This window comes from Bubalus kerabau, chromosome 12, assembly GCF_029407905.1.
Source record: "Bubalus kerabau isolate K-KA32 ecotype Philippines breed swamp buffalo chromosome 12, PCC_UOA_SB_1v2, whole genome shotgun sequence".
In the NCBI taxonomy this organism is placed as follows: Eukaryota; Metazoa; Chordata; class Mammalia; order Artiodactyla; family Bovidae; genus Bubalus; species Bubalus kerabau.
The window spans coordinates 71624628-71650828 of record NC_073635.1 but is presented as its reverse complement, the minus strand read 5'-3'; the positions used below and the strand labels follow the sequence as shown (position 1 = coordinate 71650828).

At 40.3% G+C, this 26201-nt stretch overlaps 1 protein-coding gene across 1 annotated transcript in view; it reads right to left on the bottom strand.

Annotated features, from left to right (window-relative positions):
- Window positions 1-26201, bottom strand: part of LOC129624242 (ATP-binding cassette sub-family C member 4-like) — a 194663-nt gene that overhangs the window by 35238 nt on the left and 133224 nt on the right. The window contains exons 24-26 of the mRNA XM_055541903.1: window positions 19672-19772; window positions 18189-18380; window positions 8646-8801 (exon numbers count right to left, since the gene is read on the bottom strand). Coding sequence (XP_055397878.1) covers window positions 8646-8801; window positions 18189-18380; window positions 19672-19772 — 449 coding nt within the window. The remainder of the gene's footprint in view (window positions 1-8645; window positions 8802-18188; window positions 18381-19671; window positions 19773-26201) is intronic.

Here is a 26201-nt window from a genome sequence, read left to right as displayed (position 1 = left end):
CCATCGCCACCATCCACCCACATATCTTTCATCTTAAAGAACTGAAACTCTGTACCCATTATTCAACAAATCCCCCCCTGGGGGGGGTGTCCCAAGATGGCCTAGGAATAGGACAGGGAGACCACTTTCTCCCCCACAAATTCATTGAAAGACCATTTGAACGCTGAGCAAATTCCGCAAAACAATTTCTGATCACTGGCAGAGGACACCAGGCACCCAGAAAGGCAGCCCATCATCTTTTAAAGGAGGTAGGACAAAATATAAAAGATAAAAAGAGAGGCAAAAGAGTTAGGGATGGACATCCATCCCAGAGAGGGAGTCGTGAAAGAGATGTTTCCAAACACCAGGAAACCCTCTCACTGGTGGGTCTGTGGGGAGTTTTGGAATCTCAGAGGGCAACATAACTGGGAGGAAAAATAAATAAAACCCATAGATCACATGCCTAACCACAAATCCCAGGGGAGGAGTAGCCCAGATGCTCGTATCCACCACCAGCAAATGGGGGCTGAACAGGGAGGTACAGGCTGCATTGCTTAGGGTAAGGACCGGGCCTGAATGCCCTGAGGGCAATCTGAGGGACCTAATGTGAGATAGCAACCCAAACTGTGGGATAGCCAGAGAGAAAGAGAAAATAAAGAGAGAGAGAGAGAACTTTCCTGTGAAAAACTCTAGCCTAATGCATGCTGGGTCCACTCACAGAACAAAGGACTGCGCAAATACCAGAGGAAAGCTATTAGGCTGTAGACAGACCAATCCCCCACGGGAAGCAGGAAGACAACAGCCAGAGTGGGAAAGGGGCAAACTCAGCCCCAGAGATGGCATCCTCCACCAAACTGTGAGCAGGCCCACAGTTGATAACCAAGACTTCCTGGGGTCCTGGATGGTTGACAACCACCAGGAGGGTCACAGCCAGAGATCAGCTCCCCAGAGGAGACACACAGCACACTTGAGATGGTGCTCTCACTGAGCACCCAGAAAACCTAGCGGCTGGGACCCGGGAGGTAATAAGATGCACCACCCGCCTGGAGAGAGTGTGGTCATCACGCACTTGGTCGCCTGAGCTGCTTGGACCTGGGAAGGGCACAAATTCAGGCCCAACCGAGTCTGTGCCTTTGTAGAGTACCAGAGAACCTGAACGGCTTAGACCTGGGAAGTGCATGCAACCCATCCCCCCTCAGACATTCCCCTGCATAGCAACCTGGAGCCTGAGCAGTGCAGACTGGGAAAGCACATACACCATGAGCGGGGGCAAACCCAGTGTGGCCCAGACACTACAAGCACTCCCCACACCTGCTAGTGATATTTGTTTGCAATGTTCCTCCCTCCCTGCACCCACCTATGGATAGATCAACTAAACAGAAAATTAACAAGGAAACACAAACTTTTAAGGATACAATGGACCAGTTAGACCTGATTGATATCTGTAGGACATTTCACCCCAAAACAATGAATTTCACCTTTTTCTTAAGTGCACACGGAACCTTCTCCAGGATAGATCACATCCTGGGGCATAAATCTAGCCTTGGTAAATTCAAAAAAAAAATGAAATAATTTCAATCATCTTTTCTGATCACAATGCGGTAAGACTAGATGTCAACTACAGGAGAAAAAACTATAAAAATTCAAACATATGGAGGCTAAACAACATGCTATGAATAACCAACAAATCACAGAAGAAATCAAAATATGCATAGAAACAAATGAAAATGAAAACAAGACAACCCAAAACCTAAGGGATTCAGTTAAAGCAGTGATAAGTGGAAGGTTCATAGCAACACAAGCTTACCTCAAGAAACAAGAGAAAAATCAAATAAATAACCCAACTTTACACCTAAAGCAACTAGGAAAAGAAGAAATTAAATTCCATATATATGCATTAGTATACTGTATTGGTGGGAAGATTTGGGAGAATGGCATTGAAACATGTAAAATATCATGTATGAAATGAGTTGCCAGTCCAGGTTCGATGCAAGTTACTGGATGCTTAGGGCTGGTGCACTGGGATGACCCAGAGGGATGGAATGGGGAGGGAGGAGGGAGGGGGGTTCGGGATGGGGAACACATGTATACCTGTGGCAGATTCATTTTGATATTTGGCAAAACTAATACAGTTATGTAAAGTCTAAAAATAAAATAAAATTTAAAAAAAAGAAGACGAAATTAAGAACCCTGGGGTTAGTAGAAGGAAAGAAATCACAAAAATCAGAGCAGAAATAAATGAAAAAGAAACAAAAGAGCAAAAATCAACAAAACTAAAAGTTTGTTCTTTGAGAAGATAAATAAAATAGACAAACCATTAGCCAGGCTCATCATGAAAAACAGGGAGAAGAATCAAATCAACAAAATGAAAAATGAGAAATCACAACAGACAACACAGAAATACAAAGGATCATAAGAGACTACTATCAGCAACTATATGCCAATAAAACTGACAACTTGGAAGAAATGGACAAATTCTTAGAAAACTATAACTCTCCAAAACTGAACCAGTAAGAAATTAGAAAATCTTAACAGAGACATCACATGCATGGAAATTGAAACTGTAATCAGAAATCTTCTAGCAAATAAAAGCCCAGGTCCAGACGGTTTCACAGCTGAATTCTACCAAAAATTTACAGAAGAGCTAACACTTATTCTACTCAAACTCTTCCAGAAAATTGCAGATGAAGGTAAACTTCCAAACTCATTCTTTGAGGCTACCATCATCCTAATACCAAAACCTGAGAAAGATGCCACATAAAAAGAAAACTACAGGCCAATATCCCTGACGAACATAGACGCAAAAACCTTTAACAAAAGTCTGCAAACAGAATCCAACAACATATTTAAAAGATCATATATCATGACAAAGTGGGCTTTATCCCAGGGATGCAAGGATTCTTTAATATCCACAAATCAATCAATGTGATACAGCACATTAACAAATTGAAAGATAAAAACCATATGATTATCTCAATAGATGCAGAGAAAGCCTTTAACAAAATTCAATATCCACATATGATAAAAACCCTTCAGAAAGCAGGAATAAAAGGAACATATATGTCAACATAATAAAAGCCATATATGATAAACACACAGCAAACATTATCTTCAATGGTGAAAAATGGAAAGCATTTCCCCTAAAGTCAGGAACAAGAGAAGGGTGCCCACTCTCACCACAACTATTCAACATAGTTTTGGAAGTTTTAGCCACAGCAATCAGAGAAGAAAAAGAAATAAAAGAATCCAGATTGGAAAAGAAGAAGCAAAACCCTCACTGTTTGCAGATGACATGATCCTATACATAGAAAACCCTAAAGAGTCCACCAGAAAATTAATAGAGCTGTGGTGTTGGAGAAGACTCTTGAGAGTCCCTTGGACTACAATAAGATCCAACCAGTCCATCCTAAAGGAGATCAGTCTCGGGTGTTCATTGGAATGACTGATGTTGAAGCTGAAACTCCAATACTTTTGCCACCTGATGTGAAGAGTTGACTGATTTGAAAAGACCTTGATGCTTGGAAGATTGAGGGCAGGAGGATAAGGGACGACAGAGGATGAGATGGTTGGATGGCATCACCAATTCGATGGACATGGGTTTGGGTGGACTCTGGGAGTTGGTGATGGACAGGGAGGCCTGGTGTGCTGCAGTTCATGGAGTCACAAAGTGTCAGAAATGACTGAGTGACTGAACTGAATCAATGAATACAATAAAGTTGCAAGATATAAAATTAACACACAGAAATCCCTTGCATTCTTATACACTAGCAATGACAAAACAGAAAGAGAAATTAAGGAAACAACATTGCAAGAAAAAGAATGAAAACTTAGGAACAAATCTATCTAAAGAAACAAAAAACCTATATATAGAAAATATAAAACACTGATGAAAGAAATCAAAGATGACACAAATAGATGGATAAATACACCATGTTCATGGATCAGAAGAATCAATATAGTGAAAATGAGTATAATACTCAAAGAAATCCAGAGATTTAATGCAATCCCTATCAAGCTACCAATGGTATTTCTCAGAGAACTAGAACAGATATTTTCACAACTTGTATTGAAATACAAAAAACCTCGAATAGCCAAAGCAATATTGAGAAAGAAGAATGGACCTAGAAAAATCAACCTGCCTGACTTCAGGCTATACTACAAAGCAAGTGTCATCAAGACAGTATGGTACTGGCATAAAGACAGAAACATAGGTCAGTGGAACAAAATAGAAAGCCCAGAGATAAATCCACATACATATGGACACCTTATCTTTGACAAAGGAGCCAAGAATATACAATGGAGAAAAGATAATCTCTTTAACAAGTGGTGCTGGGAAAACTGGTCAATCACTTGTAAAAAAATGAAACTGGAACACTTTCTAACACCATACACAAAAATAAACTCAAAGTGGATTAAAGATCTAAATGTAAGACCAAAAACTATAAAACTCCTACAGGAAAACTTAGGCAAAACACTCTCTGACATAAATCATAGCAGGATCCTCGATGATCCACCTCCCAGAGTAATGGAAACAAAAGCAAAAATAAAAAATGGGACCTAATTAAACTTAAAAGCTTTTGCACAATGAAGGAAACTATAAGCAAGGTGAAAATACAGCCTTCAGAATGGGAGAAAATACTAGCAAATGAAGTAACTGACAAAGAATTAATCTCAATATACAAGGAACTCCTGCCACTCAATTCCAGAAAAATAAGTGACCCAATCAAAAAATGGGCCAAAGAACTAAAAAGACATTTCTCCAAAGAAGACATACAAATGGCTAACAAACACGTGAAAAGATGCTCAACATCACTCATTATCAGAGAAATGCAAATCAAAACCACAATGAGGTACCATCTTATGCCAGTCAGAATGGCTGCTATCAAAAAATCTATAAACAATAAATTCTGGAGAGGGTGTGGAGAAAAAGAAACCCTTTTACACTGTTGGTGGGAATGCCAACTAGTACAGTCACTATGGAGAACAGTGTGGAGATTCCTTAAAAAACTGGAACTAGAATGACCATTTGACCCAGCAATCCCACTGCTGGGCATACACACTGAGGAAACCAGAATTGAAAGAGCCATGTCTACCCCAATGTTCATCGCAACACTGTTTACAATATCCAGGACATGGAAGCAACGTAGATGTCCATTGGCAGATGAATGGATAAGAAAGCGGTGGTACATACACAATGGAATATTACTCAGCTATTAAAATGAATGCATTTGAATCAGTTCTAATGAGGTGGATGAAACTGGAGCCTAATATACAGAGTGAAGTAAGTCAGAAAGAAAAACACCAATACACTATATTAATGCATATTATGGAATTTAGAAAGATGGTAACGATGACCCTATATGTGAGACAGCAAAAGAGACACAGATGTAAAGAACAGACTTTTGGACTCTGTGCAAGAAGGCAAGGTTGGGATGATTTGAGAGAATAGCATTGAAACATGTATATTATCACATGTGAAACAGATTGCCAGTCCAGGTTTGATGCGTGAGACAGCGTGCTCAGGGCTGGTGCACTGGGATGACCATGAGGGATGGTATGGGGAGGGAGGTGGAGGGAGGGTCAGGATGGGGAACACAGGTGCAACCACAGCTAATTCATGTGAATGTATGGCAAAAAACACCACAATACTGTAAAGTAATTGGCTTCCAATTAAAATAAATTTAAAAAATAAGAAAGCAGTGGTACATATATACAATGGAATATTACTCAGTCATTAAAAGGAATGCATTTGAATCAGTTTTAATGAAATGGATGAAACTGGAGCCTATTATACAGAGTGAAATAAGTCAGAAAGAAAAACACCAATACAGTATGGTGCTGCTGCTGCTAAGTCGCTTTGGTCTTTTCCGACTCTGTGCAACCCCATAGACAGCAGCCCACCAGGCTCCCCCATCCCTGGGATTCTCCAGGCAAGAACACTGGAGTGGGTTTCCATTTCCTTCTCCAATGCATGAAAGTGAAAAGTGAAAGTGAAATCGCTCAGTTGTGTCAGACTCTTCGCAACCCCATGGACTGCAACCTACTAGGCTTGGGATTTTCCAGGCCTCTGTCCATGGGATTTTCCAGGCAAGAGTACTGGAGTGGGGTACCATTGCCTTCTCCTCCAATACAGGATACTAACACATATATATGGAATTTAGAAAGATGGTAACAATGACCCTATATGTGAAACATCAAAAGACACCCAGATGTATAGAACAGTCTTTTGGACTCTGTGGGAGAAGGTGAGGTTGGGATGATTTGAGAGAATAGCATTGAAACATGTATATTATCACATGTGAAACAGATTGCCAGTCCAGTTTTGAAGCATGAGACAGGGTGCTCAGGGCTGGTACACTGGGATGACCCTGAAGGATGGGATAGGGAGGGAGGTGGGAGGGGGGTTCAGGATGGGGAACACATGTACACCCATGGATGATTCATGTCAATGTATGGCAAAACCACTACAATATTGTAAAGCAATTAGCCTCCAATTAAAATAAATTAATTAATAAAAAAATAAATCTCTCTCCTGGGCACTCCTGCCATTCTATGTCCTGTATCCAAGAATTTCCTGCTCTAGGTAACTTCTATTAGTAGAATCACACTATTTGCCCATTGTAAAGGACTTATTTCACTTATCTTAATTTTCTAAAGGTTCATTTGTGCTATGGCATGTGTCAGAATTTTCTTCTTTCTTAAGGCTGAGTAATATTCTACTTGGAGAAGGCAATGGCACCCCACTCCAGGATTCTTGCCTGGAAAATCCCATGGATGGAGGACCCTAATGGGCTGCAGTCCATGGGGTCGCAAAGAGTCGGACACGACTAAGCGACTTCACTTTCACTTTTCACTTTCATACATTGGAGAAGGAAATGGCAACCCACTCCAGTATTCTTGCCTGGAGAATCCCAGGGATGGGGGAGCCTGGTGGGCTGCCGTCTATGGGGTCGCACAGAGTCAGACACGACTAAAGCGACTTAGCAGCAGCAGAAGCAATATTCTACTGTATGTATACGCACCACATTTTGCTTGGTGATTCATCTGTCAATGGACTCTTGTGTACCTCCACCTTTTGACTGTTGAGAATAATACTGCAATAACATGCATGTTCCACTATCTCTTCAAGACCTTTTTTTCAATTTTGGGGGGGTTTATACTCTAAAGTAGAATTGCTAGGTCATATGATAATTCTATCTTTAACTTTTCAGAGCAACCAACAAGTTGATTTCCATAGCAGCTGAACTATTTTACATTCCTATCAGCAATGAACAAGGATTCTAATTTCTCTACATCCTTGCCAACACTTGTCATTTTCTTTTTTCTCTTTTCTTTGATAGCAGACATCTTCAGGGGTGTGAGGTGGCATTTTAATAGAGTCTGAAAATAATATCTTGGTTTTAAAAGTACTTAGAGTAATCCTAGGTATTTTCGAGGTCACAGGTAGGTAGCAACAGCTGTACCCATGTTCACATTTGCCTTCCTTTGGGTGCCATGTTGTGCATGCTTCTTGATAACAGGTATTTTAGAACATATTGCACCCACATTACAGGAAGCACATTTGCCTGGATCGTTCTGTCTCATCTCCTCTCTGTTTCTAATCTCAAGAAGGTATTTTTCTGAGTTTCCTTTGATGGGCAGATAATTACTAAGTATATAAATAAAAACTCAAAATTATTTTTAAAATCAGCAAATCTGTCAAAGTAGAGGGGAGGATGATAGATGAGGACACAGGGCCTTTGTTGCCCTTGGCTATATACCTGGAGGATAGTAAATTCTCAGTAAATGTCACAGAATTATGTTGAGTGAATAAACCACAAGGAATGACAGGAGTGTCTACCCATGCATATAATCCAGTCTCCAAACTCTCCCTGCAAGTTTTACTACTTTATGAAGAAGAAGAAAAGAGAACAGAATCAGAGCCCAGGAAGAGATGGCCAACTCAACACTCCACTATCACAGCAGGCACATATGGGTCTACATGAAGCACTTCACACTCATTGACCTATTTTTGTCCTCACAACATATTGAGGGGGTGATACCATTATCTGCTTCGTAAGATGGAGCAAACCAAGGTACACAGAGACAAAATTCTGAGTCCCCTGCTCTTCCTTATTATTCTGTACTGCCTACCTGGTGAAAATTATTCATTAATGGCTAAATTCTCAAAGTCTCCCCAAAGCATCTATATGTCCTATGATTCTCAAAGCCCCACAATTTCACAGAAAGTTCTCCAAGGAGATAACCACTTTAAAAAGATGTCCTCATTTCCCACAGCAAAATTACATCTGTAAGACACTTTGTTTCTCTACAGGAACCTCTCCAGCTCTAAGCAAACCATTTATCCTTCTTTTCTCATAATTATGTGATTATCAGTGGATAAAATTGTGGAAACTGAGGAAGTCTGAGTCCAGAAATCTATCTCAGTAAGTTATTAAATCACATGCACACTAAACTAACAAACAAACAACAACAACAAAACAAAAACCCCAAACCTGGTATCTGATGAAAGTGACTGTTGAAAATACCTGCTGCTAAATATATGCTCTACTGGGAAAAAAAGGATCAACTCATTCACTTAACTTCAAAAGACCAATCAAATTAAAAGCACTTAAACTTTAGATGCCTTATAAAAATAACATGTGAGAGTGTTCTGCTATGCATACCTGAAGTGCAACTGACATTTTCTTTCTTAAATCGTGAAGCCCCATACTGGTTGTCAAGATGTCATCAATATAAATGTCACCTTCAGGTTCTGACAATCTAAAAAGGGCAGCAATGAGGGAACTTTTTCCAGCTCCTGTTCGTCCCACGATGCCATACTGTAAAGAGACCAAGGGGGATGAAGAATTAACAGGATGCACAAAACACAGGACAAGCCTGATTGTTGAAGATGAATTTTAAAAGTTCTATTATATGTAAATAATAGTCTATAAGTTTCTTAAGCAAGGCCATGCTGACATTTTGGACCAGATAATTCATTGTTGATGGTCAGGAGCCTGTCCTGTATATTGTAGGATGATTAAAAGTAGCCATGAACCTACTAGATACCAGATGTAACCCCTTAAATTGTGGCAACCAAATATGACAGAAATTCACAAATGTCCCTGATTGAGACCACCATCACTCGAAGAATAGGTTCAGTTCGGTCACTCAGATGTGTCCGACTTTTTGCAACCCCATGAATCGCAGCACGCCAGGCCTCCCTGTCCATCACCAACTCCCGGAGTTCACTGAAACTCACGTCCATCGAGTCAGTGATGCCATCCAGCCATCTCATCCTCTGTCGTCCCCTTCTGCTCTTGCCCCCAATCCCTCCCAGCATCAGAGTCTTTTCCAATGAGTCAACTCTTCACATGAGGTGGCCAAAGTACTGGAGTTTCAGCTTCAGCATCATTCCTTCCAAAGATATCCCAGGGCCCATCTCCTTCAGAATGGACTGGTTGGATCTCCTTGCAGTCCAAGGGACTCTCAAGAGTCTTCTCCAACACCACAGATCAAACGCATCAATTCTTCGGTGCTCAGCCTTCTTCACAGTCCAACACTCACATCAATACATGACCACAGGAAAAACCATAGCCCTGACTAGACGGACCTTTGTTGGCAAAGTAATGTCTCTGCTTTTGAATATGCTATCTAGGTTGGTCATAACTTTCTTTCCAAGGAGTAAGTGTCTTTTAATTTCATGGCTGCACTCACCATCTGCAGTGATTTTGGAGCCCAGAAAAATAAAGCCTGACACTGTTTCCACTGTTTCCCCATCTATTTCCCATGAAGTGATGGGACCGGATGCCATGATCTTCATTTTCTGAATGTTGAGCTTTTAGCCAACTTTTTCACTCTCCACTTTCACTTTCATCAAGAGGCTTTTTAGTTCCTATTCACTTTCTGCCATAAGGGTGGTGTCATCTGCATATCTGAGGTTATTGATATTTCTCCCAGCAATCTTGATTCCAGCTTGTGTTTCTTCCAGTCCAGCGTTCCTCATGATTTACTCTGCATATATGTTAAATAAGCAAGGTGACAATATACAGCCTTCACGTACTCCTTTTCGTATTGGGAACCAGTCTATTGTTCCATGTCCAGTTCTCACTGTTGCTTCCTGACCTGCATACAGATTTCTCAAGAGGCAGAGGTGGTCTGGTATTCCCATCTCTTGAAGAATTTTCGACAGTTTATTGTGATCCACACAGTCAAAGGCTTTGGCATAGTCAATAAAGCAGAAATAGATGTTTTTCTGGAACTCTCTTGCTTTTTCCATGATCCAGCGGATGTTGGCAATTTGATCTCTGGTTCCTCTGCCCTTTCTAAAACCAGCTTGAACATCAGGAAGTTCACGGTTCACATATTGCTGAAGCCTGGCTTGGAGAATTTTGAGCATTATTTTACTAGTGTGTGAGATGAGTGCAATTGTGCAGTAGTTTGAGCATTCTTTGGCATTGCCTTTTTTTGGGATTGGAAAGAAAACTGACCTTTTCCAGTCCTGTGGCCACTGCTGAGTTTTCCAAATTTGCTGGCATATTGACTGCAGCACTTTCACAGCATCATCTTTCAGGATTTGGAATAGCTCCACTGGAATTCTTTTACCTCCACTAGCTTTGTTCATAGTGATGCTTCCTAAGGCCCACTTGACTTCACATTCCAGGATGTCTGGCTCCATCGTGATTATCTGGGTCATGAAGATCTTTTTTGTACAGTTCTTCTGAGTATTCTTGCCATCTCTTCTTAATATCTTCTGCTTCTGTTAGGTCCATACCATTTCTGTCCTTTATCGAGCCCATCTTTGCATGAAATGTTCCTTTGGTATCTCTGATTTTCTTGAAGAGATCCCTAGTATTTCCCATTTTGTTGTTTTCCTCTATTTCTTTGCATTGATCACTGAAAAAGGCTTTCTTATCTCTTCTTGCTATTCTTTGGAACTCTACATTCAGATGTTTATATCTTTTCTTTTCTCCTTTGCTTTTCACTTCTCTTCTTTTCACAGCTATTTGTAAGGCCTCTCCAGACAGCCACTTTGCTTTTTTGCATTTATTTTCCATGGGGATGCTCTTGATCCCTGTCTCCTGTACAATGTCACAAACCTTATTCCATAGTTCCTCACGCACTCTATCTATCAGATCTAGGCCCTTAAATCTATTTCTCACTTCCACTGTATAATCATAAGGGATTTGATTTAAGTCATACCTGAATGGTCTAGTGGTTTTCCCTACTGTCTTCATTATCAGTCTAAATTTGGCAATAAGGAGTTCATGGTCTGAGCCACAGAAAGCCCCTGTTCTTGTTTTTGCTGACTGTATAGAGCTTCTCCATCTTTGGCTGCAAAGAATATAATCAATCTGATTTTGGTGTTGACCATCTGGGGATGTCCATCTATAGAGTCTTCACTTGTGTTGTTGGAAGAGGGTGTTTGTTATGACCAGTGCAGTTTCTTGGCAAAACTCTATTAGTCTTTGCCCTGCTTCATTCCATATTCCAAGGACAAATTTGCCTGTTACTCCAGGTGTTTCTTGACTTCCTACTTTTGCATTCCAGTCCCCTATAATGAAAAGGACATCTTTTTTGGGTGTTAGTTCTAAAAGGTCTTGTAAGTCTTCATAGAGCCATTTAACTTCAGCTTCTTTAGCGTTACTGGTTGGGGTATAGACTTGGATTACTGTGATATTGAATGGTTTGCCTTGGAAACAAACAGAGATCATTCTGTCGTTTTTGAGATTGCATCCAAGTAGTGCATTTCAGACTCTTTTGTTGACCATGATGGCTACTCCATTTCTTCTGAGGGATTCCTGCCCACAGTAGTAGATATAATGGGCACCTGAGTTAAATTCACCCATTCCAGTCCATTTGAGTTCGCTGATTTCTAGAATGTCGACATTCACTCTCGCCATCTCTTGTTTGACCACTTCCAATTTGCCTTCCAGGTTCCTATGCAATATTGCTCTTTACAGCATCGGACCTTGCTTCTATCACCAGTCACATCCACAGCTGGGTATTCTTTTTGCTTTGGCTCCATCCCTTCATTCTTTCTGGAGTTATTTCTCCACTGATCTCCAGTAGCATACTGGGCACCTACTGACCTGGGGAGTTTCTCTTTCAGTATCCTATCATTTTGCCTTTTCATACTGTTCATGGGGTTCTCAAGGCAAGAATACTGAAGTGGTTTGCCATTCCCTTCTCCAGTGGACCACTTTCTGTCAGATCTCTCCACCATGACCCGCCCATATTGGGTTGCCCCACGGTCATGGCTTAGTTTCATTGAGTTAGACAAGGCTGTGGTCCTAGTGTGAGTAGACTGACTAGTTTTCTGTGAGTATGGTTTCAGTGTTTTTGCCCTCTGATGCCCTCTTGCAACACCTACCGTCCTACTTGGGTTTCTCTTACCTTGGGTGTGGGGTATCTCGCAGCATCAACTTGTTAGCTATCATAAATATTCTGTGTTAAATATCCCTAAAGCCAAATATTTGTCAACAACCTTAATCATTTCCTTCACAAAAATTTTAAGATGTGGAATTGCTGAGAATCATGTATGAAACCCTTGAAAAGCAGGGAGATCAAACCAGTCAATCCTAAAGGAAATCAGCCCTGAATATTCATTGGAAGAACTGATGCTGAAGCTCCAATACTTTGGCCACCTGACACAAAGAGCCAATGCATTGGAAAACACCCTGATGCTGGTAAAGATTGAAAGCAGGAGGAGAAGGGGACAACAGAGGATGAGATGGCTGGCTGGCATCACTGATACAAAGAGCATGAATTTGGGCAAACTGCAGGAGACGGTGAGGGACAGAGAAACCTGGTGTGTGTCAGTTCATGGGGTCGTGAAGAGTCAGACACGACTAGGCGACTGAACAACAACAATAAAGTATGAATATTTTCAGAGGAAGCTGTTAAGCTGCTAACCTATCCTCCAAAAGTACAATACCATTTTCTACTACCACCCATTTCACTGCATGCTTACAAATCCAGCTGTTATAGCTTTGTTTTAATTGACATAAATTAAATTCCAAAAAGTGGAATCACTTTCCCAGGATGTCTTGCTGGAGGCATAACAGCTTAACCTCCTTCATGTACATGAGTCAGCTTCCTTGTCATCACTAGGTAGTGGTGAAGGTTGAATGCAAAAGTGTGTGTTACACACTTAATAGTTCATTTTCCTGAATGCTTTGCAGGTGTCTAGGTTTTCATTCACTGGATCAGGGCATCATGCTTTTGCTTATGCTGGTCCTACCTCCTGGAATGCCTTTCACATGCATTTCCACCTGCTGAAACCCTAACCACACACCACTAAGTCTGTCTCATATGCCTAATTCCTTGAAAATGCTCTCCCTGTCCCCTCATGTGGACTTGTTCCAACTCTAACAGAAGTTATGTCATTTTTTATAAACATCTACCAAAATTATGACCTTGTTCTAGCTTACAAAGCTAATATAGTCATTTTCTTATTTCTTCAACCAGACTGTTTATGTTGACATCAGGATCTCTAATGGACTTGATTTTTTCTTATTTGTATTACCTGTGGTGTCCTGAGACAAAGAAACTTCCATGGGAGCTGAGATTTTTAACTCAGGCCAGAGAAATTTATGGAAAATCTATTACCATATTATTTAGATATTAGATAAATCAAAGACAGACACAGCAGATCAATCCTACAGCCATAAATAAAACTTCAAATGGCCAACACCTCATTCTCATGGGACAGACAACACCTTCCACAGTGTAAGTGTTTATGGTCATTTTACACCCTATGAAAAAAGTGACCATTTTTGTCCAAGCATTTACTCTCGGTGCTTTTACATGCCTTATCTTGTTTAAGTTGTTGTACATCAACCCTACAGGTTACAATCTATCACTTTCATTTTGTGTAAGAAAAGATTGAGGCTTAGATGAATTTGTCTGAATATCAGAGCCCATAAGTAGCAGGATGGGACTCCAATTCATGTCTGTTGGCCTCTTTTCCATCTGTTGATGGGCCTCCTTATCTCCTGGATGGCCTGACACATTATCATGTGCCTCTGTGCAGCTAGAACAGAGAAAGTGGGGAGAGGTGTAGCTGCAGTTGAACAGGCCTACCATAGAGATCTTAAGGTCAGAGAGTTAAAGCATGAAATGGACACAGGCATACATATGGTGAGTAAGAGCAAAGAAGGTACCTGAGGGCAGGTGGACCAGCTGTCAGCAGAAAGACCCAGCACCCACAGCCAGATTGAGAGAGAAATCTGCAGCTAAGTGGGACACATGATGCCTGGGGAACAGGCTAAACAGACCTCATGCCCTGCTTGGGGCAGCAAGACTCACTTTTGATCCCATCAGGTGGTGAAACAGCCACAAATACACTGCTGCTCTGGGCTGTCTCTGACTCTAGATTCAGGCAGGGCTGAGCCTGTGGGAAATCCCTCCAGTCCCTGCAGGAAGCTGGTGTGGGGAAGGACAGAAAACAGGATGAAAACTGTAATGAAGACAGACTCCACTGGAAAGATGAAAAGAAATGCAGTGGAATCATACAGAATTGGATTATAATGCAAAGGTGCAATTTACAGAGCATCAGTTCAGTTTAGTTCAGTTCAGTTGCTCAGTCATATTCAGCTCTTTGCAACCCCATGGACTGCAGCACTCCAGGCTTACCTGTCCATCTCCAACTCCTGGAGCTTATTCAAACTCATGTCCATCGAGTCGGTGATGTCATTCAACCATCTCATAAAAGCATAAAAGTAAGTAAATATAGTGGCACAGAACATTCTAGAGCCTCTTGCTCAGTCGCAGCAGAGATTTGGGAATTCTTGAGTTCAATTTCAAACTGTCAAAGGACATTTCTTGGGAATCATATGTTATCACTCATCAAAAACTGCCCATGGGATAGAAAGGAGGAGGTCATGTTCAGATGCGAAGCTGAGTCAAGAGGTCTGGGTGAGCCTGAGACTCTGCATTTCTAAGAAGCTCCAGGAGAGGCAGGTGCTGCTAGCCCTGGCACCACCGTCTGAGTCACAGGGAACTAGAAGCCAGCAAGAGAACAGGGGCAATCTGGGAGTGAGGGGGGCAGTTTTTAAGAAAATATTACATAAAAAAGGAAAAAAATAGGAAACTAATATTTTTTCACATTATAGCATGGTCTACTAAGCATCTGTAAAAATGTATCATCCAAATAATATCTGTGAGCAAAAGCAAAGCAAAATCAATCTACCTCAAGAGCTGGAAAATACTTTATTTCCCAGGACTCTCTAAAATGATCAAATCAACCACAAAATCATCTAAATGAACAAAACAGCGCATGTTCAGACTCTCACCAGGAAGTCTAGGGTCCTATTTACCTCATGTTGATTTTTTTTCTGTTTGGCTGTGCTGGGTCCTGATTGCTTTGCACAAGCTGTCTCTAGTTGTGACAAGTGGGGGCTACTCCTGCAGTATACTGTCCCCTCACTGAGGAGGCTTCTATTGTTGCTGAGCAGTAGTTGTGGTTCAGGGCTTAGTTGCTCTGCGGCATGTGGAATCTTCCCAGACCAGGGATTGAACCAATGTTGACTGCATTGGCAGGCAAATTCTTATCCAATGCACCACCAGGAAAGCCTTAGTTCCTTGTTTTTACTTGCTATTTCGTCTGTGAATTAAAATCCTGCATACTACTACTATAGTTTCCTAGTGACTCTAACTTGCAGGAATCAGGACAGAAGAGGAAATGATGGAATGAGAATAAAGCTCCCAGTCTGCTGGGCTGGCTCATTCCCATGTCCCCTGCCTGCCTTCACCCCACCTCCAACAGCCTCTCTCAATCAAATCCAACATCAAAGGGGTGTCCTGGAGTTGTGGGGGATGGGACAGGCAGAAGAGGGAACCTGGGATGTACACAGGTGGGTTGAAATCATTTCATGAACACACTGCCTGGGTATCATCTCCAAACACAGAAATGAAGCTAACAGTGATACTGTTAGTGGACCAGGGCACAGATCAAAAGTCAAGTTATTAATTCAGTCTCCAAATTCAATTTTCCCTCAAATGTTTTAGAATCTTGATAATCCTATGACTTTCAGGTTAAGGAAGAATAAGAATCTGTTATTTTCCTACATTGTACTACAAAGTATCTTAGATAATTCATATTTTATGGTTTGGGGAAAATTTAAGACAAGTGCAGGTGAACAGAATTATATTTACAACAGAAAATCTTACAGACACACTATCTGATAGTAAGTAAACATCACCTACAGTGCTCTCAGGGAAAAGATTCTATCAGGACCTGGGGTTAATGTTTTCCTGACACAGCAGTTCACGTTTTTCATGACCTACAATGGAACTGGAAATAATTAGGAGGGGGCTTTTGCCCTGTGACTAACTGAAACTGCTCCCTAGTTAGCAATTGGGCATTAAATTGAATATTCTTTCATGTTACAAGGGTTTAATTCATTAAATTACAGCTACAGTCCTTTAGATGGATCTGGGGTGGTAAGAGTTTTAAAGAACAGTTCTTGCAGTTATTGATGGAGTTGTCTTGTATGTGTATGTGTGTGTGTGTGTGTGTGTGTGTGTGTGTGTGTTGGTTCCTGCTTGCTCACACCTGTGTTACTCACTCACCCTCACAGCCAGGAGTCCCTCAGCACCCTCTCTGTGCCCTGCAAAATGCCACTTTCTGGGAACAAAAATGAAAACAAGATGCTCCCTGATTTTAAAAAGCTTCAAGGTTCTGTGAGATACAGATCCCAAGGTACAAAGCATGTCACAGGTGCTATCTTTTAATTATGATAAAATTCAACTAATCATTTTTAAGTGGACAGTTTGGTGTTCAGTACATTCACACTGCTGTGCAACCAAGCTTGAGAATTTTTTTTCTACCTCATAAAACTGAAATTCTTACTCATTAAGCAAACAACTCCCAATTTTCCCTCCCCCGAGTCCCTGGATACCACCATCCCACTTCCTGTTTTCTTGAATTTGACTACTCTAGGCATCAGAGTATTCATTCCTTTTGTGTCTGGCTTATTTCATTTAGCACAATGTCATCAAGGTTTATCCACAGGTCAGAATTTTCTTCTTTTTAAGGCTAAATTTTAAGGATTTAGTTCCTTCCAACTTTTGGCTGCTATGAACATAGGTGTACCATAAACGCTATCTTAAAAGTATACATAACACACTAAGGAAGAACTGAGAGTCTCAAAGATGCATTAGAGTTGACTCAGAAAATGAAGAGAGTTTCACCATCCAGATGACAGAGGGCCTGGGTCTCTGAGGCTGAGGGGTAGCGTGTGCACTGGGAACAGGGAGGACATGGTGCTTTGAGAGAAACTACACACAATCCGAGTGCAGGTGTGTGCATGTCAGACACACTGGCTGCAGAGGGAGGTGGGGAAGAGCTTCCTAGCACCTTGTCTGTTCTGGCTTAGTATCTTCTTCAAGATTCTGTCCTGGTCCCAGCTGAGGGCCTCAAACTGAGTGTGGAAGGAACATCACCAGCACACATGGATGCTGACCAGTCCAGGTCACAAGCCTCTCTGCCGTCTCCCACACAGATCTTCTCTGCTCCCTTCAATTTGCTTTTGACTTTGAGCCAATCTCTAATCCCTGCCTCCATCTGAGGCCCTGGTTCTTCACTGCTGACTGGGTCATTATTGAGGCTCTTCTCTGGTACACACGCTCACCCCACAGCCCCTGCTGGAGTGGACTTGAGGCTATGCTATGGTTCCAGCAGCAGCTCACCCAGGCCAGTAAGGATCAGATCTGGGCTAAGAAAGAATCAGCCTGTGGGGGGAGGGCAGGGGGCTGGCAGCTCAGTGTGGGTGAGTGGAGGACAAGGCTACAGGAAGGGCTAAGGGACAGGGAAGGAGGCTGCAACCAGAGTGCACCATGGAAGGAAGAGAAGATTTCAGAAATACAAACAAGAAAAAAATGGAAAGGAATGCGATATTGGAGAGTTAGGGCCAGGAAGACAAGGTTGACGTCCCAGACTTTGTGTGAATAATCAGGTGTCACATATAGTGTCGAGTCAGGTTAAGATGGAGCCCTGGTCTCAGGGCCCATCAACCACCATGAGGGAGCTCACAACACAGGGTAAAAATTGCAGGGATCCCTACTCCATGGTCAGTTTCCAAGAAGGATTCACCTACAATGTCACTGATCTAATCTGCATCCATTAGGACAGAGTCCCCCTGACACACTGACAAAGAAACCAAGAGCAGATGTGGTGTGAAATCTTCAGCTGGATTTTAAAAAGGCAAATGGATTAAACTAACCTTTCGTCCTGGATGAATGTATGCATACACATTCTTCAATACCAGAGGCCCATCCGACTTATGCCTGAAGTTCACATTGATAAAGGAAATCAGTCCTTCGTTGGGCCAGGATGGTGGTGGACAATACTCGAGTTCCCAGGATGCTTCTTTCTCAAGGTCTGTGTATTCAATCACCCTTTCTACTGAAATCATCTGAAACACATATGACATCTCATGAGTTAGTATCAGAGGGTCTTGTTGATGTATGTACAGAGACTGTAAATGGAATCTTCTGCTTTTATATGGTTCAGAACATCCCAGGTCTCAGCATCCACAAAGGACAGAAGTAGGAGTCTGATGAGGCCTTAGACGATTAGCAAACTTGTTCATCATCTTCAACACTTTTACTTACAACTACTTCCTTCAATTTTATATTAAAGCTAAAAGAATTAGAGAAATTAATGGCAAAATTTTACTGAACCACCTTTTACATCTGAATAAAAAACAAGAAGTTTTTCTAAGAAAAAACACTTATGGACACCAATCAGTATGTGTGGCTACAGAAGGGCCACGTGTTACAGATGAGCAGAACTGGACAGTCATCAAATCTCATTTTAATAATCAGTCACTTTCTACTCTGTTAGAGGAAAGAAATGGAGAAACTTCATTTTTATTGTTTTTCTCCCTTTAGGAGAAGGTACAAATATTCAAAAGAGTATAATTTACTTATTGACTAAGGCCTCTTAAACAACCATGACTCCACGCCTTAGAGAGCACACTTTGAGGGAGCCTATCCTATCAGGAAGAAGGGCCACCAGCAAATTCAGGTGTTCAACACACACAAGAATAAATGCTAAAATGTGGGAGGGGTGAAGGAACATAGTAATTAAATAAACCTCAAAATACTGGATTCTTTTATTTTACCAAAAATAAGGAATTACCCATTAAGAAACAAATATAAACAAACTGCTAAGAAATTAGTTTATATTGTTTCCAGAATTTCATAACCTCCCTCTTACAGAGACATTTATTGTATTTGAAGACAGTTTGTGATGAATATAAAACCTTCTGATACGGCATACATATGACTGAGAAAAATATATATATATTTTATTTTACATTAACTTGAAGCACATGGAACATGAAAATGAAAGTTGCTCAGTCCTGTCTGACTCTTTGCAATCCCATGGACTGTAGCCTGCCAGACTTCTCTGTCCATGGGGATTCTCCAGGCAAGAATACTGGAGTGGGTAGCCATTCCCTTCCCAAGGGGATCTTCCCAAACCAAGGATTGAGTCTGAGTCTCCAGTGGCTCCTGCATTGCAGGGGGATTATTTACCATCTGAGCTGCCAGGGAAGCCCTTAAGCAGATGGAGAAGGATGTAAAAAACTTTGTAAAATTAAGTAAAAATAACAGTTTTTATTATTTTACATAAGATTTGCTTTTATGCCATTTAACAGCAAGGGGACCTGGAAAGGCTAAGAACAGAAAGATAAACATCACCATGTTCTCAACTTCGGCACTTTGCCTCACGCACCACTGGAACATCCCCATGAGTGTGAGAGTGAGAGACAGGACCAGGCCAACCTGCCCGAGATCCAAAGCTAAATGAAGAAGAAGAGGAATAAAGTCAGTCTCCTTCTCAACCCCTCACACAGGTCCTTCTGTCACTCTACAAAGAAGACTCCTTTATTTTTATGATTTTTATTATAGTTGATTTATAAAGTTGTGTTAGTTTCAGGTATACAGTAAAGTGAATTAGCCAGACATATATGTAATCTGCTCTTTTAAAATTATTTTCCCATATACATCATTACAGAGTATTAAATAGAGTTCCCTGTGCAATACAGTAGGTCCTTTTTAGTTACCTATTTTATATATAGCGGCGAGAAGACTTCTTTATAATACTGAAATCATTTGCATGTAATGATAGCATTACTCATAATATCACTTCTGCTGTATGAGACAATACATTAAAAAAAAAAAAATTGAAAAACCCACTGTGCAGGACTTCCCTGGTGGTCCAATAGCTAAGACTCTGAGCTCCCAGGGCAGGGGTTCCAGGTTCAATTCCTGATCAGGGAACTAGACTCCACATGCCACAACTAAGAGTTCACTTGCTGGAGCTCAAGTCCTGCCTGTCACAACTAAGACTGAAGATCCCGAGTGCCCCAACTAACACCCAGTACAGCTAAATGAATAAGTAAATTTTTTAAAATATTATGAATTTAGGAAGAACTAACAAAGTTGTTATTGTTCAGTCACTAAGTCATGTCTGACTCTGTGTCGCCATGGACTGCCGCACACCAGGCTTCCCATTACTTCATTATCACCCGGAGTTTGCTCAAATTCATGTCCATTGAGTTGGTAATGCTATCTCACCCTCTGCCACCCCCTGCCTTCAATCTTTCCCAGTACCAGGTTTTTTTCTAATGAGTCAGCTCTTTGCATAAGGTGGTCAAAGTATTGGAGCTTCAGCATCAGTTCTTCCAGTGAATATTCAGGGTTGGTTTCCCTTAGGATTGACTGGTTTGATCTCCTTACAAACAGTCCAAAGGACTCTCAAATGTCTTCTCCAACACCACAGCTTGAAAGCATCAATTCTTCAGCCCTCAAATTTCTTAATGGCCCAACATGTAAATCTGTTGACAACTCTTACACAACTACCTGAAGAAACAAAGCTTTCACTTATACAGAACTTTGTTGGCAAAGTGATGTCTCTGCTTTTTATTTTCTTATTTTTTATTTTTGCTATTTTTTTATTTTTAATATACATTTATTTTAATTGGAGGCGAATTACTTTACAATATTGTATTGGTTTTGACATACATTGACATGAATCTGCCATGGGTGTACATGTGTTCCCCTCCTGAACCCCCCTCCTACCTCCCTCCCCATCCCATCCGTCTGGGTCATCCCAGTGCACCAGCCCAGAGCATCCTGTATCATGCATTGAACCTGGACTGGCAATTCATTTTACATATGATAATATACAGGTTTCAATGTCATTCTCCCAAATCATCCCACCTTTGCCCTCTCCCACAGAGTCCAAAAGACTGTTCTCTACATCCATGTCTCTTTTGCTGTCTCGAATACAGGTTTATCATTACCATCTTTCTAAATTCCATATGTATGTGTTAGTATACTGTACTGGTATTTTTCATTCTGGCTTACTTCACTCTGTACAATAGGCTCCAATTTCATCCACCTCATTAGAACTGATTCAAATGTATTCTTTTTAAAGGCCAAGTAATACTCCATTGTGTATATGTACCACAGCTTTCTTATCCATTTGTCTGCTGATGGACATCTAGGTGGCTTCCATGTCCTGGCTATTATAAACAGTGCTGTGATGAACACTGGGGTACACGTGTCTCTTTCAATTCTGGTTTCCTCAGTGTGTATGCCCAGCAGTGGGATTGCTGGGTCATATGGCAGTTCTATTTCCAGTTTTTTAAGGAATCTCCACACTGTTCTCCATAGTGGCTGTATTAGTTTGCATTCCCACCAACAGTGTAAGAGGGTTCCTTTTTCTACACACCCTCTCCAGCATTTATTGCTTGTAGATTTCTGGATAGCAGCCATTCTGACTGGCGTGAAATGGTACCTCACTGTGGTTTTGATTTGCATTTTTCTGATAATGCGTGATGTTGAGCATCTTTTCATGTGTTTGTTAGCCATCTGTATGTCTTCTTTGGAGAAATGTCTGTTTAGTTCTTTGGCCCATTTTTTGATTGGGTTGTTTATTTTTCTGGAATTGAGCGGCAGGAGTTGCTTGTATATTTTTGAGATTAATTCTTTGTCGGTTGCTTCATTTGCTATTATTTTCTCCCATTCTGAAGGCTGTCTTTTCACCTTGCTTAGAATTTCCTTTGTTGTGCAAAAGCTTTTAATTTTAAATAGGTCCCATTTGTTTACTTTTGCTTTTATTTCCAGTATTCTGGGAGGTGGGTCACAGAGGATCCTGCTGTGATTTATGTCAGAGAGTGTTTTGCCTATGTTCTCCTCTAGGAGTTTTATAGTTTTTGGTCTTACATTTAGATCTTTAATCCATTTTGAGTTTATTTTTGTGTATGGTGTTAGAAAGTGTTCTAGTTTCATTCTTTTACAATTGGTTGACCAGTTTTCCCAGCACCACTTGTTAAAGAGATTGTTTTTTTCTCCATTGTATATTATTGCTTCCTTTGTCAAAGATAAGGTGTCCATAGGTATGTGGATTTATCTCTGGGCTTTCTATTTTGTTCCACTGGTTTATGTTTCTGTCTTTGTGCCAGTACCATACTGTCTTGATGAATGTGGCTTTGTAGTAGAGTCTGAAGTCAGGCAGGTTGATTTCTCCAGCTCCATTCTTCTTTCTCAAGATTGCTTTGGCTATTTGAGGTTTTTGTATTTCCATAATATTCTGTCTAGATTTTTCATAGTTTTCCTTCCAAGAAGCAAACGTCTTTTCATTCATGGTTGCAGTCACAGTTCACAGTGATTTTTTGGACCCAAGAAAATAAAATCTGTCACTGCTTTCAATTTTACCCCAGATGGGACCAGATGCCATGATATTAGTTTTTTGAATGTTGAATTTTAAGCCAGCTTTTCCACTCTGCTCTCTCATTTTCATCAAGAGGCTCTTTAGTTCCTTTTTACTTTCTGCCATTAGAGTGGTATCATCTGCATATCTGTGGTTATTGATATTTCTCTCAGAAATCTTGATTCCATCCTGGCATTTTGCATGATGTATTCTTCATATAAGTTAAATAAACATAATGACAATATACAGCCTTGTCATACTCCTTTCCCAATTTTGAACCAGTCCATTGTTTCACACCCAGTTCTAACTGTTTCTTCTTGACCTGCATACAGGTTTCTCAGGAGAAAGGTACAGTGGACTGGTATTCCTATCTCTTTCAGAATTTTCCAGTTTATTGTGATCTACACAGTCAAAGCCTTTCACATAGTCAATTAAGCAGATGTTTTTCTGGAATTTCCTTGCTTTCTCTATGATCCAGTGAATGTTGGCAATTTGATTTCTGGTTCCTCTGCCTTTTCTAAACCCAGCTTATATAGCTGGAAGTTCCTGGTTAATGTACTGTTAAAGTCTTGTTTAAAGGAATTTGTGTATAACCTTACTAGTATGCAGAATGAGTGCGATTGCATGATTGTTTGAACATTCTTTGGCATTGCCTTTCTTTGGGATTGGTATGAAAATTGACTTTTTCCAATCCTGTGGCCACTCCTGAGTTTTCCAAATTTGCTGGTATATTGAGTGCAGGACTTCAACCGAATCATCTTTTAGGATTTTAAATAGCTCAGTTGGAATTCCATTACCTTCACTAGCTTTGCTCATAGTAATGCTTTGAAGTTAAGGACCACTTGACTTCAAACTCCAGGATGTCTTGCTCTGGGTGAGTGACCACACCATTGTGGTTATCCAGGTCATTAAGATATATTTTGTACAGTTCGTCTGTGTATTCCTGCCACCTCTTCCTAATCTCCTCAGCTTCTCTTAGGTCCTTACCATTTTTGTCCTTTATCATATTAATCCCACCTGGATTGAGATATACTTGGCAGTATAATATAGGTGAAGATATCATTGTTCAGATTTTTGTCCTTATGCTTCAATTATAATTATGTAATTTCACTTTCTATGTCCAATGTAGCTGCAGCTGAAATCACAAGAACAAGGCAGTGGGTTTTAAAAGCCAGTGCTTTTAAATCTAAAATATTACTTTCATTTTTCCATTATTAAACACTGTGATTCAGGGTTATTGCTATGGATAGTGAGGGATAATGAATTCATGGCACATATTCCAAAAACAGCTCACCTGGGACCCACATAGTAGTGTGGATACTGTTTTTGCCACAGAGAATCTTTCTCACCCCAGTACACCAGACCCCTGCAACCAAGAGGTCCAAGTAGCCCAAAAGCTAAAACCTAAAACCTAAGCTATATCTGGTTCTCTCAATCCAACTAATGGACACTACCTGGAATCTTCAGAAGGTAGTCTTGCTACAGTTATGTAGACCTCAACCCATTCAAAGAAAGAGAAAAAGATAAAAGATCTCAATGAAGACCTACTGTAAGCAAACAGGCAAACTACTCAAAGCAGTCTACAGATTCAATTCAATCCCTATCAAATTACCAATGGCATTTTCCACAGAATTAGAACAAAATTTATATTTTGTATGGAAACACAAAATCCCATGAATAGCCAATGTAATCTTGGGGAAAACAAAGAATAAAAATGAAGGTAGGAGGAATCATGCTCCCTGTCTTCAGACTATACTACAAAGCTACAGTAATTAAAACAGTATGCTACTGGCACCAAAAACAGAAATATAGATCAACAGAACAGGACAAAAATCCGGAGATAAACCCATGCATCTGTGGTCACCTATTGTAAAGAAGGCAAGAATATACAATGGAGAAAAGACAGTTTCTTAAATAATTAGTACTGAGAAAACTGGACAGCTACATGTAAAAGAATAAAATTAGAATGCTCCCTAACACCATACACAAAAATAAACTCAAAATGGATTACAGACATAAATGTAAGACCAGGCACTACAAAACTTAAATGAAAACCGGGAGAACACTCTCTGACATAAATTGAAGCAAGCTTTTATTTTTTTTACCCATATCCTAATGAAAATAAAATAAAATAAAACCTAAACAAACAGAACCCAATTAAGCTTAAAAGCTTTTGAACAGCAAGGAAAACCATAAAAAATACCAAAGACAACCTGCAGAATGGGGGGTAATATTTGAAAATGAAGTGACTGACAAGGGATTACTCTCCAAAATACACAAATGGTTCACTGAAGTTCACTATCAAAAATAAACAAACAACAAAATTTTAAAAATAGACAGAATATTAAAACAGACATTCTTTAAAGAAGACATACAGATAGCCAAAAGCACATGAAAAGATGGCCAACATCTCTAATTATTAGAGAAATGCATATCAAAACTATGGTAGAAAAAAATGAAAAATAAAAGCAAAAAACCACCATGAGGTCTTACCTCACACCAGTCAGAATGATCATCATCAAAAAGTCTACAAATAATAAATACTGAAGAGGATGTGGAGAAAAGGGAACTCTTATATACTGTTGGTAGGAATGTAAACTGGTACAGCCACTAAGGAGAACAATTTGGAGGTTCCTTTAAAAACTAAAAATAAAGCTACTATATGATCCAGCAATCCCACTCCTGAGTACATATCCAGAGGAAACCATAATTCCAAAATATACATCCACCCTTATGTTCACTGCAGCACTATTTACAATGCCAGGACATGAAAGCAACCTAAATATCCATCAACAGAGCAAAGGATAAGGAAGATGTGATGCCATACATACAATGGAATATTACCCAACCATACCAAAGGGTGAAATAATGCCATTTGCAGCAACATGGCTGGACCTATAGATTTTCATACTGAGTGAAGTACATCAGAGAAAAATAGAATATGATACTGCTTATATATGGAATATAACAGAAGGCTACAAATGAACTTATCTATAAAACAGAAGTAGAGTAACAAATGTAGAAAACAAATTTATGGTTACCAGGAGATAAGGGAGGGGAGGGATAAATTGGAAGACTGGGATTAACAAATTCATACTATTATATATAAAATATTAAAATAGATAGCTAATAAGAAACTACTGGAGAAGGTCAGTTTTCATTCCAATCCCAAAGAAAGGCAATGCCAAAGAATGCTCAAACTACCACACAATTACACTCATCTCACACACTAGTAAAGTAATGCTCAAAATTCTCCAAGCCAGGCTTCAGCAATATGTGAACCGTGAACTTCCTGATGTTCAAGCTGGTTTTAGAAAAGGCAGAGGAACCAGAGATCAAATTGCCAACATCCGCTGAATCATGGAAAAAGCAAGAGAGTTCCAGAAAAACATCTGTTTCTGCTTTATTGACTATGCCAAAGCCTTTGACTGTGTGGATCACAATAAACTGTGGAAAACTGTGAAAGAGATGGGAATACCAGACCACCTGACCTGCCTCTTGAGAAATTTGT